This window comes from Python bivittatus, unplaced genomic scaffold (genome assembly GCF_059951505.1).
Source record: "Python bivittatus isolate LINGU-HERP-01145 unplaced genomic scaffold, Pbiv_v1 ctg000470_np1212, whole genome shotgun sequence".
In the NCBI taxonomy this organism is placed as follows: Eukaryota; Metazoa; Chordata; class Lepidosauria; order Squamata; family Pythonidae; genus Python; species Python bivittatus.
In genome coordinates this window covers 1,125,600-1,142,684 of record NW_028277065.1, presented here as the reverse complement: position 1 = coordinate 1,142,684, position 17,085 = coordinate 1,125,600, and the positions used below count along the sequence as shown (strand labels likewise).

Below are 17,085 nucleotides of genomic sequence, written 5' to 3'. Positions count from 1 at the left end.
CTATCTATCTATCTATCTATCTATCTATCTATCTGTCTTCTTAAATGGAATAGTAGGACACATGAAGATCCATCTAGGTAATTTCCTGAGGAGGGAATATTTGATATAAATAAAATCTTAAAGGATTTTTGGAGTATTAGAAAGTAGAAGAAGATATCTATCCATCCATCCATCCATCCATCCATCCATCCATCCATCCATCCAATTTTTCACTACCCATCTCATTGAAATGGCTCTGGGCAGTTTACAAAACAGTTAAATTCAATTAAAATTACAATATACAATGCTGTTAATAAATAGAAAATAAATAGATCCAAGAAGGGATATAAAATTGACAGGGAGCATCATCAAGGCTCCAGCCACCCCCAATAACACAGGATAAAAATATTATGATTGCTGGTGTGTACATCAGTGGTCAATCAAAGTCAGTCTAATTATGCAGACAATATACAGTAATAAAATTTGGCTATTTTCAAAGAGAGTGTATCATACTGATCTAATAGCAACAACTGTACATAAAACAATCAGAATTTTTAAAAAGGAAAAACTGAAATGTCACATCGGCATGAGTATTCAGACCCTTTGCAACAACACTTGAAATTTAGCTCAGGTGCCTCCCATTTCACTTGATCATTGCTGAGCTGTTTCTACACCTTGATTGGAGTCCACCTGTGGTAAATTAAATTGATTGGACATGATTTGGAAAGGCACACACCTCTCTATAGAAGGCCTCACAGCTGACAGTGCATTCTGTATCAGAGCAAAAGCCATGAGGTCAAAGGAACTGCCTGCAGAGCTCAGAGACAGGTTTATTGCAAGGCACAGATTGCCAGATTCAGCCTAGTACAGCCAGCGGCACTGTTCAGTTTCACCACCACTAGTCAATTTCACTGCCTCAGGCATAGGCAGTCAGGGATGGGAAACAAGGCAAACTGCAAACTAATTGCCAGAAGGTGGCGGCAATTAACACATCACTGAGAGTAAGTTGAAACCGGCAACATTGTAGCACAGGCAGGTCCCCAGACGCCCCAGGCAACACCGATTACAATGCTTCAGGAATACAGAAATCCGAAGGCAATCAGCGACCAATTGGAACCAGACTTAAGAAACCCCATTTCATCTACATGAGAAAAGCCCCACGAGCATACCAACAATGTGGACAAAAGATAATGAGGACAATGAAACCTGACTGAATCTACCATTAAGGAGAGGGGAGGGAGGTCAGGACAAGCAGAGGGGTGATCCGGGACAAGGGCAGGGGCGGAACCCAGGGGTAATACAGGTCAAAGAGGAGACTATAAGAAACCATGCCAAGCCAATCCTGGCTTTGTCTGTAACCGCTACGCATTACGCCTGAGTAAACTAGCTTTCGTTCGAGTCCGGGTCTCACGAGGGTTATTTCCAGCGCCAAATGCAGCGAACCTTACACAGATCTAGGGAAGGCTACAAAAAAAATTCTGCTGCACTGAAGGTTCCCAAAAGCACAGTGGCCTCCATAATTCTCAAATGGAAAAAGTTTGGCACAACCAGGACTCTTCCAACAGCTGGTCGCCTGGCCAAACTGAGCAATTGGGGAAGAAGAAGAGCCATAGTAAGAGAGGTGACCAAGAACCCAGTGGTCCCTCTGACTGAGTTCCAGAGATCCTGTGTGGAGATGGGACAAAGTTCCAAAAGGACAACCATCACTGCAGCCCTCGACCGATCTGGGCTTTATGGCAGAGTGGCTAGACGGAAGCCTCTCCTCAGTGCAAAACACATGAAAGCCTGCTTGGAGTTTGCAAAAAAGCACCTGAAGGACTCTCAGACTGTGAGGAACAAGATTCTCTGGTCTGATGGAACCGAGATTGAACTGTTTGGCCTCAATTCTAAACATTACGTCTAGAAAAAACTAGGCACCACTTATCACCTGCCCAATACCATCCCAACACTGAAGCACGGTGGTGGCAGCATCATGCTGTGGGGGTGTTTTTCAGCAGCAGGGACTGGGAGAGTGGTTAGGGTTGAGGGAAAGCTGAATGGAGCAAAGTACAGAGATTTCCTCAATGAAACCTGTTCCACAGCGCTCAGGACCTCAGACTGGGCCGAAGGTTCACCTTCCAATGTGTCAACGATCCTAAGCACACAGCCAAGACAACATAGGAATGGCTTAGGGACAACTCTGTGAATGTCCTAGAGTGGCCCAGCCAGAGCCCTGACTTGAACACTATTGAACATCTCTGGAGAGACCTGAAAATGGCTGTCCACCGACGGTCCCCATTCAACCTGATTGAGAGGCTGAGAGGATTTGCAAAGAAGAATGGCAGAAAATCTCCCAATCCAGGTGTGGAAAGCTTGTTGCATCATACCGAAAAAGACTCGAGGCTGTAATTGCTGCCAAAGGTGCTTCAACAAAGTACTGAGTAAAGGATCTGAATACTTAAGTACATGTGATATTTCAGTTTTTTCTTTTTAATAAATGTACAGGCATTTCTAAAATTCTGTTTTCACTTTGTCATAATGGGGTACTGGGTGTAGAATAATGAGGAAAAAAATGAATTTGAACGATTGTAGTATCAGGCTGCAACTTAACAAAATTGAAAAAAGTGAAGGGGGTCTGAATCCTTTCTGAATGCCATATATATAAATAAATAAATATAAATATATAAAAGCATATAAAAACCATCAAAAAATACCAAAAAAACCACAACCCATAACTCCATTCATCAAAACAATCAGTACAGTCACTGCACTGGCTCCACCACACTCTTGTGTCTCCATGTCCATTGGCAAAATCATATCTACAGGGCCCTACGAAAAACCAGGTTAGTCCTAGTGTGATCTTTCTTTTGGGTGGGGGGCTAGAATATGTTCCATAAGGCAGTGGCCAAAGCAGCACACCATATCATTTGCCTCCGTCATATCTCAGTATGATGTTTGAGAACATCAGTTGATTCTTCCAACTGTTTTACATGTTTGTTGTAGTATTGCCAAAGGAAATTAACACTGCAGTCCTATGTTGTCTGAAGAGTAAGAAACACTGAACTAGTGGAATGTGAGATCTGAGGGCCACAAGTTGTGAACACCACTTTTATATCCACCATCAGAATGAAGGAAACATATGAAATATGTACTATAAGTTGTTAGTTTTTTTGAACTTCATTGACATGGGGTCAATGACTTTTCCTGATTGATTGGGCCACTGTAGCTTTCACCTGTCCAAAATATCTAATATGCTTTATAGAACATCTTTTTTTCAGAATCATAAAACAAACATATCTGAAAAGGATTGATATATCTCAAGAGATTGCTCATAGCATAGTAGAAGAATAGTGCCTCATACCACCACCTAAGAGCATCTGTCCAATATACTGTGCAAGCATCTATTAAAAATGATACTGTGTAAGTCACAACAACATCCTCTTGAGTTTTAAATAACCGCAATGATACTTAACCACCCACCTCCAACATAAAATAGAAACTGTGTGTCAGAAGGGGGCTACTCTTTACTCTTAGCTCATTCTAAAGGATCTTCAGATGGATTCTTTAGAATTCCATTAGGAGAAAGATACATTTTGGGGCTAGTTTGATGTACCTTCTCCTGTTATCAGGTTTGTAAAATCAGAACATTGCATTTTTCCCCTGTAGAATTCTTCACTTAAAATAATACAGACCCTTGGGTATTCTCCCATCGAGTGCCTGTGATCCACCAAGGCTTTATTAAACTGCCAATGGAGACCAACTCTTATTATATTTGGGGGGAAAGACTAGAGAAATTGGATAAGATCTCATTCATGGCTCCACAGCATACAATCCAAACAATGGCTGCACAGAAAAGGATTAAGAAAAAAATATAAAGTTATCTGCATGAATAAAGATGGTGAGTTATTCCCTTTTACCTTGAATTATACTTATTTCTCACTTTTTCCCTGCAAATATTCAACCTATAATTTCCTACCTTTCCTCTTGTAATTATAATTCTAGTTAAAATAGTTTAGAAATACTAAGGGCTTCTATAATCATTATTTTTCAGGCAGTTTTATTTTGGATATGAAATGAAAATAAGATAAGTAGAACTTCATCAGACATTATTATAATCTAAAAATAAAGTGTCAAGCATTACTTCCCCCCCCCCCCGCCTTGTTTCTAATTAGCATAGCAGACATGATGTACTAAATTTAAAGACTGAGCTTAAAAGTTATTGGTTAGAGATGCAACATGTTTTTAGTCAACCTAGTTTCAGATCAATGGATGTGAACCAAGTCAGACATTTTTATCTTCTTTACTTTGAATCTAATTGATTCAACAGCTAATGCAGATGGTGGCCTCAGTCAGATCAGAACTTATTCTTATGAGTCTCTGAAGATTTCCTTTTATATTCATAAGAAGCTGAAGTAGGTTCTGATTTGAAACAGGTCTTCAGAATTCCATTTCTACATTTCAGATGTTAGGACTAAGAAATAGTCATCATTTGGAGGGTTTCCTAAGGCTTTATTTGGAGACTTCCACAATGTTAAAGAACATCTTTTAGTGGTGCTGGGGTTTTTTCCCAGAAAAAACAAAACATACTAAAACATGAGCTCCATCAGCATTTGCCAGATGCATTTTATGTGGCTAATCTCAAAAAGAAAAGATAAAGGATGCTTCTAGCACTATTAGAGATCACACCATGACAGAAAACTAGAGGGTGTAAGTATCTCAGGATGGCTAGATTCCAGTACGTTCAAACCATAGGAACTTTAAACATAATTATCCTGTGAGGAATGAATTTCCTAATGTTGTCTTTTTCTGCTTTTCATTCTTTGAACCTCTACAATTCTTTTTGCTGTTTTTTGAAGAAAAAATGTTGCATTATACTACACTGAAACCTTTTGACAAACAAGTGAAATGGAGAGGAGAAATACAACGGATGAAGATGGAGAATTTCCCAGAAATGATGCAGAGAAAGGGATTGCTGAGAGCTTTCGTAGTGTGATATTGATATTGTGGAATACCCAGCAATCTGTCTTGACAAAAAGATCAGTCTGTTTCACTTTTGTTCCCCAAAAGATTTAATGGACGTTTACTGAGCATTGAACAGATGCTATTCATCACTTTCCAAACTCACCGAATAGAAAGCCTTTAACCACCCTATTTTTTCTTCTTCTAGGAATACTATGATTCATAATTAAAAATGGATAATCATACCTCTGAGTTTCTTCTCTCGGAATTGTCAAAGATTTGGGAGCTACAGGTTATTTATGTAACTTTATTACTGATACTGTATTTCATGACGGTAACAGGGAGTCTTCTCATCATCACTGCTGTTGTTTTTGACCACCACCTTCACACCCCCATGTACTTCTTTATGATGAACTTAGCGATACAGGACATTGGTTCAGTTTCAGTTATTATCCCCAAAGCTGTTTTTAATTCTCTGATGAAAATAAGGACTATATCTTATTCAGGGTGTGTTGCTCAAGTCTTCTTGTTTCTTTTCTTCCTGAGCTCTGATGTTGCCCTCCTGACTGTCATGGCCTATGATCGGTATGTTGCCATTTGTAATCCTTTGCAATATGAATTAGTAATGAACAGGAAGGCCTGCTTCATAATGCTTGACAGCGTGTGGATAGCTACTTTTCTTAATGCTGCATTACAAACTATTGAAACATTTTCAACTCCTTTCTGCTCTAATATTGTCAATCAGTTCTACTGTGAAATCCCACCTTTACTTAAGATTGCTTGCTCTGGTTCATATCTAACTGAAATTGGAGTTCTAATGTTCAGTATTACATTAGGATTTGGATGTTTCATCTTCATTGTTATTACATATGTGAAGATCTTCTCTGCTGTTCTGAGAATTCCTTCTGTTCAAGGAAGGAAAAAGGCCTTCTCCACTTGTCTACCTCACCTCATTGTTTTCTCCGTATTTATGTTTACTGGTTGCTTTGCCTATCTGAGGCCCATATCTGACAAACGATCACATCTTGATTTTATAATTACAATACTGTATTCCATAATTCCATCCATGCTGAATCCATTAATCTACAGCATGAGAAACAAAGATTTTAAAGCTGCTCTTTCAAAACTTCTGTGGTTATTTCTTTTTGACAAAACAGTGAACAGTGTATCTACCTTTGATCTGTGAATGAGAAAGATAAAAAGATGACGTAGGAAATAAGACTAAGCTTAAATTTCTGAACATTTATACACTTTCTTAAGATTATGCAGATAATGACAATGTGAAATTTGAATCATTCTCTTGAAGAAAAATTTTAAACTAAAATACACATTTTTATCTAACTTTTCAGCTTTAAATATAATCATAAAGTCACCAACTGAAAAATAAAATTAGAACTAGAAAATTTAGAAAAAAATGTAAATAATCTATATATTGAAAAAGGAAGAGATGAAATGCATTTGAAAATAATGTAAACTTCTGTTTGTTTCTTTAGGATATTAAGAGATGCCTATCACAAAAATAAATATTAGCATTTATGTGGGCTTGGGGGAAAAACCCCCCACAAAATTCTGAAAGAAAATTAGAAACTCAGGGGAAATGAATACTCCTTTATCTCTAATCTTCCTATATATTACTTTAAGAAAAATAACTGAAAAGGGATTTAATCCAAATGTTGTGTTTTCATCAAAGTTGAAATAATACTATAGCATTGTAGTAGAAAATTCATGATGGGGTAATTAAGGGAGAAACATAGAATCAGCACTGCTGAAGAAATATAAAACTCTTTCACTAGCTGTATGTTCTGTACTTATTTCAAATGAAGGATATTATAGACATTTCAGTTATTAGATGCTATTGATCCAACAGCTGAATTTAACATCTTTCTGTGCTAAAATCTTTAGTTGCAGACATACAAATAGATGATTAGGATGGCAGAACTAATATTCATGCATCACATTTGTAGGGAAACATGGTTTGATAGTGCATTCACACATCAATATATATACACATACAGTATACACACACACACACACACACATGTCTCTGTGTGTGTGTGTGCGTGTGTACTGGGAATATTACAACAATGGTTAATGGTTAACTTGAAGACATACACTTAATTCTTTCTTCTAGTCTTGACTACAGGCATAGCAATAATATCTGAAAGCAACTGTAATTGAATTGCCAAGGAAAGGCAAGGAGCTAATGGAGTGTGCTCATTTTCCTAGGTCCATTTCCTCTTCCACAGCTTTTTTTTTTTTTTAGGTGGAAAAAACATACATAAGCCATTAACCAGTAGTAGGTGGGTTAATCTGACTCTTATTTCCTACATCTCTCCTTTTTGGATATGTTATCATCATAGCACAATACAAGTGTTTATCCTGCTTCTTAATCTATGGTATCAGCATAGCTTGATCTCAGACCCTGGATCACAAGGTTAGCCACTGCAATACGAAATTAAAATGGCATGGTTAGGCATACTTTTTAAACAATCTATCCATATATGATGGATTATTGGTGGCATGTATGGCAGTGTCTGGGAAGATACATTTATTGTTGATAGGATTTTTCCTCACTCACCATTATATGTTTTATTCATGTATTTTGATAGTGATGATGATTTTTCTCCTTTTTCTTTTTCGTTCGACCCAGAGTCACTGCAGTGAGATGGGTAGCCATATCACTTGACTTAATAATAAATAAATACATAATCACAAGATCAAAAGTGTTTAATTAAGGGGATAGGGAGGGAGAGAGATAATACAAGATAGATTCCTTACTCCACCCCAAAGAAAACCTCTCCACACACAGGTCCCTAGTAAAGTGCTTCACCCAATCTGGCTTTGGAGTTCCTCCACATTTTTTTATAGGACTCCTGACAGCTGAAAGGCCATAAGGTGAACTCCAGTTATGTCTTTCTTTAATATTACTTATGCCCGGTATATTTACAATGAAATATGTAAGAACTGTCTCCCACTTGTGTGACCCATCCTCCTACTGCTGCTTCAGAGCAAAACACCAGGGTTAATAGCTGTTTGCAAATTCTAGCTATAGGCCATCATCCCCATTCACAGGAAATATTAAGCTGCACAGGAGCCACCAAAGAATACAGTTAAGGAGCTGCCAGAGAGTCAGGCACACTAACATTCGCACTAAGGAGTTAGAACCGTTCAAGGACTCCCACAAGACTCCATATGCCAATTTTTAATGATCCTTTCAGATTTCTCCAAACCTGGGATGGAAAGACATAGTTTTTTGGTTTTTCATTGAAACAGACTAATCTGCCTTTATCAAAGCAGAATACTTTCAGTGTATGCCTGTCTTAGTTTTGAGGCTTAAACCGCCCTTTTTTGCCATTATTTTTAAAAGGCCTATATGTAATGTCTCATTTACTACAAATAACTATGAAATATCTAGAAGCGACAACATTGTATTGAGTTTAAATAATAATAAATATTTAATTTCCCACTTCACAATAAAAAGTAGGAGAATATATGATGGGAGGGGCCAATAACTTGGCATTATTAATCTCACACTAAAACACAATATAATAGAGTACTTAAAATCTAATGCAGACAAATTTACTGCATAACTATTTTAACGTATTTTCTCCCATCATGAGTATACTAATCATGAGATCAGGTTGTTGATTTTCCTGTAGAAGTCTTCAGCTAAAATAATATGGTCCCAGGAGTATTAAAAAAAAGTTCAATCCACAGTGACCATCTTAGACTACCAATGGAGACCATTTTTAAAAACATCTTATGGGAAAAAGGGAAGAGATAGTGAATAAAACCATTTATTGTCTGCACAGGAGAAAATCTCACTAATGGATCAACAAAGAAAATGGGAAAAACTAAGAAAAAAAATACATGAATAAAGATGGTGAGTTATATGCTTTATCTCAAACAATCTGTTCCTCTCTCTCTCTCTCCCTCCCTTCCTTCCTTCCTTCCTTCCTTCCTTCCTTCCTTCCTTCCTTCCTTCCTTCCTTCCTTCCTTCCTTCCTTCCTTCTCTTCAATATATATTACACACTCTCTTTCCCTTTCAATTACAATTCCAGTAAAAACAGAATAAAAAACCCAACTGCTTCTAGAGGCTGAAGGTTCTTTTAAGAAGACAGAATGAAAAAAAAAACCAGGAGAATTTTACAAAGTAGGAAAATCTAATCTAAAGTTATTTTTTATGTAAATTTAGCAGCCCAAGATATGATGTTATCTTCAGTGAAAGTTTGAAGTTGCTCTTCAAACTCTTCCAAGGTGAACTGAATGGAAAACAGCTCTCATTTATTTATTTACTTACCTTGCAAGGCATATCATGGTTCATAATTCAAAATGAATAATCACACATCAGTATTTCTTCTCTTGGAATTCTCACGGATTTGGGAGCAACAGTTTATGTACATAGCTTTATTCCTGATACTTTATGTAATGACAGTGATAGGGAATATTCTTGTTATCAGTGCAATTGTTACTAACTACCATCTTCACACTCCAATGTATTTCTTTCTGATGAATTTAGCTATTCAAGATGTTGGTTCTGTTTCAATTACTATCCCCAAAGCTGTTTTTAATATTGCTATGAATATAAGGTATATTTCTTATTCTGGGTGTGTTGCTCAAGTCTTTTTGTTTCTTTTCTTCATGGGCTCTGATCTTCCCCTCCTTACTGTCATGGGCTATGACCGATATGTTGCCATTTGCAATCCTTTGCAATATGAAATAATAATGAATAGGAAAGCCTGCATCAAAATGGTTGGCAGTGTATGGATTCTCAGCTTTCTTAATTCTGTACTAAACACAGCTGTAACATTTACTACTCCTTTCTGCTCTAATATCATCAATCAGTTCTACTGTGAAATCCCACATTTACTCAATATTGCCTGCTCTGATTTATACATAAATGAACTTGTTGTATTGTTCAGTATTACATTAGGATGTGGATGTTTCACCTTCACTGTTGTTACCTATGTGAAGATCTTCTCTGCTGTCCTGAGAATTCCTTCTATTGAAGGGAGGAAAAAGGCCTTTTCCACCTGCCTACCTCACCTCATTGTCACCACCACATTTTTGTTTACTGCTTGCTTTGCTTATCTGAGACCCATATCTGACAATCCTTCACACTTCGATTTTGTAATTACAATACTGTATTCCATTATTCCACCCATGATGAATCCATTAATCTACAGTATGAGAAACAAGGACATCAAAATTGCTCTTTCAAGATTTCTTGGCCTGAGGGCATTTCTTTTTAAAGAAATATGAACTGTGTATCTACCCCCCCCCCCTTATTTCAGTGAGAAAGAGAAGAAGCAGATGTAAGGAATAAAGATTAGGTAAAGTGCACTCCCTAGTTTCTGGCTCCCATTATCTTCACCAAGCAAGGTTAATTTTTACCAAGTAACGTTTAACCAAGAATGGTTATTTAGGAGATTGCACTCATCTCTGTGAAGTTTTTTCAAGATCTTTTATCTGATATTTCTGCTTCAGATGTAACCCTCAAGGCAAAATAACAACTTACTAAAAGATGATAAAATGTGACTGAATTAAACTCCAAGCTTTTGACATCTTTATTAAAGGAAGTGTATGAAGAACAAAATATCTGGAGAAATCTCAAATAAAAATTTCTTTAATAATTTAATATATTTGATTCTTAGTGGATTCCAAGATTGCTTGGAAGATGTATGTAATAGGGATGCCTATGAGAAATGTATAAGAAAATATGCATGAGAATGTTTGAGGCCTCTTCATTTCAATCACAGAATTATTACAGGACAAATAAAAAACTGAGAGAAAACAAACTGTTGAGCATTTCATAGGTCTTCCTGCATAGAACCTTACATTAATAATTGATGGTTATTTGACTATTTAAATAAGAAACAATCAGAAAAGTCAGCTTACAAATAGTCAAGTAATCAGACTGTTTATCCATAAGCCCAAAAGGATAGCTCTTTATGTATGTCAGTGGGAAAGAGAAAAAGAAGATAGAGGGAATAGCACCAACTTCCCATGTGTTAGACACATTATCTTAAGATAAAAAGATGATGATGATGCAGATGTGAAATTTCATTCATTTCTGTCAAAATAGACTCTGTTTTAACTGTTTTATGTGGCTTTTCAGCTTCAGAGATATTCCTAAAGACACTTAGTGAACTAGAATATTTCTTTTTAAAAAATGTATAAACAATGTGCACATAAGAAAAAAGGACAGATAAAACATGTTTGAGAATAACATGAACTTTCTTTTTAAAGAAATATGAACTGTGTATCTACCTCACACACACACACACACACACACACACACACACCTTATTTCAATGAGAAAGAGAAGAAGTAGATGTAAGGAATAAAACTTAGGTAAAGTGCACTCCCTAGTTTCTGGTGCCCATTATCTTCACCAAGTAAGGTTAATTTTTACCAAGTAATGTTTAACCAAGAATGGTTATTTAGGAGATTGAACTCATCTCTGTGAAGACTTTTCAAGATCTTTTATCTGATATTTCTGCTTCAGATGTAACCCTCAAGGCAAAATAACAACTTACTTAAAGATGATAAAATGCAACCAAATTAAACTGCAAGCGTTTGACATCTTTATTAAAGGAAGTGTATGAAGAACAAAACATTTGGAGAAAGCTCAAATAAAAGTTTCTTTAATAATTTAATATATTTGACTTTTAGTGGATTCCGAGATTGCTTGGAAGATGTATGTAATAGGGATGCCTATGAGAAATGTACAAGAAAATATGCATGAGAATTTTTGAGGCCTCTTCTTTTCAATCACAGGATTATTACAGGACAAATAAGAAACTGAGAGAAAACAAACTGTTGAGCATTTGATACATCCTCCTGCATAGAACCTTACATTAACACTTGATTGTTATTTGACTATTTAAATAAGAAACTGTTAGAAGAGTTAAGTTACAAATTGTCAAATAACCAGACTCCTCTAAAACTCCTGGTGTCTGAGTTTCCACATATTAACTGGTCCTTACTGAAAACATTCACAATGAGTAATAATTATTAAGTTTTGTTGGATGCGAAGAATGCTTTTTCAGTAATAGTTTTACAACAACTTTCTTTAATAAATTATTCCTCTGCAAACAAGGCTTCCAGCTTAGATTTGTCAGCATGGTTGTCGTACTGGTGGAGAGTTTATTCACAGCCTGTAATTATTCCAATATTTACGCTTTGTTTCCCTTTCCTGTACAGACTATACCACTAACATTAGTCTATGTTTACTGCTAATTTTCAGTAACGTAAGAGATGCTTCTTGATACGCTTAAGCCAGAGGAGATAGATTTTTTCCAAAGCCTGGTTCCATTTCAAGCAGATTGAGACTAATACTTGAACCACTTAGATGCCTACCTTACAATCTCCAACCAATAGTATATTTTCCTCAATGCCTGGAAATCCAACAATACTTTAGAGAAAGCATTTTTCCATTATGATTTGCATATTGAGAAAAGTGTTTCATACAACAGAAATTTGGAACAAAGTTAATAAATTACATTGTGTGTATGCGTATATGTGGGTACTTCTTGAGATATTGCTTCTGAAGTATTTACTCTTTATGATGTAGATATGGAAGAATACTGTACTGTATTCAAATTCAGTTCAAGTTTAATGAAATCAGATTTAGTGATCCTGGTATTTTCCACAGTTTTCTCCTGTCCATCTTCACTTTTTAGAACTGCAGGTATTTCGTTGCTTCTAAATTTAGTTTTACTGGAGACCTAGGTATTGCTTCTGTTTAAGGGAGAAAGAAGGCCTACTGTATGAGACCTCACTGTCTTCCCCATTGATTTGTTTAATGCTTGCTTTGCTTACCTGACCCCCCCTTCTGATGCTCCATCAAACCTTGACTTCTTAATAACAATCTATGATATGAGACATAAGGACACCAAAGTTGCTCTTTCAAAACTTCTGTGACATTTCTCTTTTTTGGGGGGGGGGGGGGGGAACTGAAGTGTGTATCTCTCTCTTTATGTATGTCTTTCTTTTTTAGTATTTTTTTTAAAAGAGGAACAATAAAAACTAACAAGAACTAATATTAGGAAAAAGAAATAGAAATTGGGAAAAAAAGATAGTAAAGATCAAAATTGCAAGGAAAAAAAAATGAGAAAAGGAAGAAAAGAATTGACTTTTGACCCACCTTGCAATAGTAATGTGATAAGTACAGCGATAAGTAACATCAAACTTTTGCTCTAAATTTACAACATAACTTCCATTACTTCTATTAACCCATATTATTTCTAATCATCAAACCCATACAACATAGTTTCATTTTTTTTCTGTTTCCTGCAAAAAGTCCAAAAAAGGTTTCCAGTTAGCATTTAATTACACACTGTCTTATATTGAAGCAAAGCCCTCAGTTTCGCCATCTCAGCCAACTCCATCAGCTTCACCGTCCATTCTTCCATTGTAGGTAATGTCTTATCTTTCCACCCCTGTGCATATAAAAGCCTTGCTGCTGTTATCATATATAAAAACAAAGTTCCATGAGGTTTTTTTTCCCCAACTGTTTATCCATAAGCCCAAAAGGATAGCTCTTTATGTATGTCAGTGGGAAAGAGAAAAAGAAGATAGAGGGAATAACACCAACTTCCCATGTGTTAGACACATTTTCTGAAGACAAAAAGATGACGCAGATGTGACATTTTATTCATTTCTGTCAAAATAGACTCTGTTTTAACTGTTTTATGTGGCTTTTCAGCTTCAGAGATATTCCTAAAGACCCTTAGTGAACTAGAATATTTCTTTTTAAAAAATGTATAAACAATGTACACATAAGGAAAAAGGACAGATAAAACATGTTTGAGAATAACATGAACTTGCATTTGTTTCTTTATGGTAGATTTGCTGGCAAAATGTATATAAGAAGTCTTTGAGAAAGATACAAGAAAATATATATTTGCATTTATGTGGATTAAAAAAAAAAAGTAACATTAAGGAAGGACAAGTATGAAATGGATGGCAACTGGATACTCTACTATGATCTAACACTCACCTGAAATTAATAACAGTCACCAGGACAATTGTAGTTTCTAGAACAGTAACCAATGCATTTAGAGGGGGAAAAAAGTATGCATAATTGACCTTCATAGCTAAAGTGCATTTGCCCTCATTTTTGTTACTCCTCATTCAGAATGCTCACAGAGACCAATAATTCTTAAATTTGAAGAACAGGAAGAATGTTACTTTAATACTCAATAATGGTATAAAAGCAGTTTGCTTTCATATATAATTACCCCTCTCTAAAGAGGTTCTTCTTTTGTGATCAATGGATGAAGCAATGTTACCTTGTAGAGGTGGTCTTCTTGGAGACTGAAGTTCATTGATCTTTTCGCTTATCATTAAAAATAAAGCTCACTTTTCTTAATTCTTCATTCATGGTTGCTTAGATCCCCCTTCCCTCCCTCCCTCCCTCCCTCCCTCCCTCCCTCCCTCCCTCCCTCCTTCCTTCCTTCCTTCCTTCCTTCCTTCCTTCCTTCCTTCCTTCCTTCCTTCCTTCCTTCCTTCCTTCCTTCCTTCCTTCCTTGTATATGTCCCTGTTTTCTAAACTAGCTCTGAAATATAACTTAAAAAAAAAATCTTCCTGGGGAAAGAGTTCTGTAGAAAGCAAGTAATATGGTTTTACTTATTTCTGATATTGTGCTATGGCCAAAACCTGCTTCACACAAAGCACCCAACTCACTTTGGAGATACAACATATATTTATTAAGCATGCAAACAACTGCAGGATACACTGAGCTCCCACTTTGCTGAGCAGCCTGAGCAAAAACAGAACCACAGCTTATGCACCTTTGTCATACTACATCGCAAAGACAAGATAAAGAAAAGGGCAGACCCAATGTAAATTGCAGCGAGATGCTGGAGTGTTTTTGATCATCCCATCTGAGTGACCTTCTTAGTATTTATTCCTTCCTGCTAGGCCAGCATGCTAGCCATATTATCTTTGAGATATGTTTGGTGAATAGAAGCAATCTGGTTCCCTGAGTCACAGGTTCCGGACTGAGTCTTCTCCCTGTCACCACTCAGGGTCCATTCAGCTTGCTGTGAATGTTTTCTTACAAGGGCACTTTCAGCAGTTCATATGTATGGTTTGGTAGTGAACACAGTTTAGACATATATGGAGGGGTGGTACCTTTTACCACCACACTTGAACACTTTCTCTGGGATTATGTGAGTTTTTTCTCCTTATATATCTTATCCATGGGCATAAACCACATTAATGGATAAAGTGTGATGAATTATACTTGAGTAGTAAATTTAAGTTAGGGATGCAGAAGTAAGGAAAGCCACATTAATTAATACATCTTTACAATAAGTTAATAATTACATTAGCAGAACAATACAGAGCACTTCATAAACAAATTGATATGTGCAAACATATTTTCTCAAACACACACTTAATGGGCATTCTTTTTTCTTTCATACACGTTGAAAAACGCAATCATATTCACAGTATGTACCCACAGATTGATACACCCCGCTCAGTGCACGGCTGCCCTGCCATGGTAGAGGATGAATTTGCAAACAGAATTGTGGGGCTATTGTGGTCAGCATATTCTTTCTCCATATCTTCAACTTTGTCACGTTGTTGCCTGATTCATCCTCGTACTGCACAATAAAGGGCTTTAAAAAATTTATAGCCCCAGAAATCTAGTGGCAACCAGTGCAGAGACTTGAGAATAAGTGTTATCCTCACTTGATGGGGGAATGATTAATCAGGAATCTAGCTGCCACATTTTCTATCAGCTGTAGCTTCCTGGATATTTCCAAAGGCAGCATCAAACATTGCAGCAGCCAGCCAGGTTGTAACCAGGACATGAGTTCCTATTGCCAAGCTTCTTAGTCCAGTAGGATCCTAAATGGTACAGTCTACTTGTCCTTCCATAATGTTATATAACGTATATTTTTTGAAAGAGAATTTTTAAAAGAGCAATTTGGATGTCCTTGTTTTTCATGCTATAGATTAATGGATGCAGCACAGGTGGAATAATGGAATACATCATCGTAAGTATGAAATCAAGGTTGGATGGTGTGTTAGAAAGGGGCCTTAGGTAAGCAAAGGAAACAGTAAATAAAAATATGGTGATGACAATGAGGTGTGGTAGGCAAGTGGAGAAGGCTTTCTTCCTGCTTTGAACAGAAGGAATTCTCAGAACAGCAGAGAAGATCTCCACATAAGTAGAAATGATGAACACAAAGCAACCACTTACTAATGAAACGCTCAACACCATAGCTCCAATTTGAATCAAATATGAATCAGAGCAGGCAATCATAAGTAAATGTGGGATTTCACAGTAAAATTGGTTGATAATATTAGAACAGAAAGGAGTTATAAATGTTTCAGTAGTGTGTAGTATAGCATTGAGAAAACTGGCAATCCACGCGCTGCCAACCATTTTGGTGCAAGCTTTCCTGTTCATTATTAATTCATATTGTAAAGGATTGCAAATGGCAACATATCGATCATATGCCATGACAGTAAGGAGGGGAACATCAGAGCCCAGGAAGAAGAGAAACAAGAAAACCTGAGCAACACACCCTGAATAGGAAATATACCGTATATTCATAAGACAATTAAAAATAGCTTTGGGGATAATAACTGAAACTGAACCAATGTCCTGCAGGGCTAAGTTCATCAGGAAGAAGTACATGGGGGTGTGAAGGTGGTGGTCAAAAGCAATAGCAGTGATGATGAGAAAGTTCCCTGTTATAGTCATTAAGTACAATAACAATAAGAGAGCTGCATACACAATCCGTATGTCCTCAATCTTAGAGAATTCCAAGAGAAGAAACCCAGATGTGTAATTATCCATTTTAATCATGAATCAAGGCATCTCTGAAAGAGGAGGAGAGTTGTTAAACATTTTTTTAAAAAAAATAGTTCAGGTTGGAAAGATCTGAAGAACAATTGATTAACTTTCAAATAAATTACATTAAACTTTAGCCTGCAAATTTACATCATATATTTTGAGCAACAGAGTAACATCCTCCAGATTCAATTTCCTTGCTTTAGTTTAAAGTTCTGTGTGATATGTTTTAAATATATTTAGCAGCAGCGTGCCTTATGGCAGTAATTTGTAGTCTAATTATACGATTTATTTTTCCACCTTTAAAATTAACTTAGAAATCCTCTAAAATGTCTCCATGATTGGGATGTT

The 17,085-nt window shown here is 36.5% G+C and overlaps 3 protein-coding genes across 3 annotated transcripts; 2 read left to right on the top strand and 1 right to left on the bottom strand.

Annotated features, from left to right (window-relative positions):
• Positions 1–5,149: 5,149 nt before the first annotated feature.
• Positions 5,150–6,103, top strand: LOC112542287 (olfactory receptor 14I1-like). The gene has a single exon (XM_025174783.2). It carries the CDS (start codon positions 5,150–5,152, stop codon positions 6,101–6,103), a length of 954 nt encoding a protein of 317 aa, XP_025030551.1.
• Positions 6,104–9,250: 3,147 nt separating this feature from the next.
• On the top strand, positions 9,251–10,180 carry LOC148215540 (olfactory receptor 14I1-like). Its single transcript, XM_088142939.1, has one exon. It carries the CDS (start codon positions 9,251–9,253, stop codon positions 10,178–10,180), a length of 930 nt encoding a protein of 309 aa, XP_087999065.1.
• A 5,636-nt stretch (positions 10,181–15,816) lies between these two features.
• Positions 15,817–16,740, bottom strand: LOC112543187 (olfactory receptor 14I1-like). The gene has a single exon (XM_088142937.1). It carries the CDS (start codon positions 16,738–16,740, stop codon positions 15,817–15,819), a length of 924 nt encoding a protein of 307 aa, XP_087999063.1.
• Between the last annotated feature and the right edge of the window lie 345 nt (positions 16,741–17,085).

What these genes read in the sequence shown, in the direction of transcription:
- LOC112542287 (XM_025174783.2), top strand. Translation starts at nt 5,150, where the DNA reads ATGGATAATCATACCTCTGAGTTTCTTCTCTCGGAATTGTCAAAGATT.
- LOC148215540 (XM_088142939.1), top strand. Translation starts at nt 9,251, where the DNA reads ATGAATAATCACACATCAGTATTTCTTCTCTTGGAATTCTCACGGATT.
- LOC112543187 (XM_088142937.1), bottom strand. Translation starts at nt 16,740, where the DNA reads ATGGATAATTACACATCTGGGTTTCTTCTCTTGGAATTCTCTAAGATT.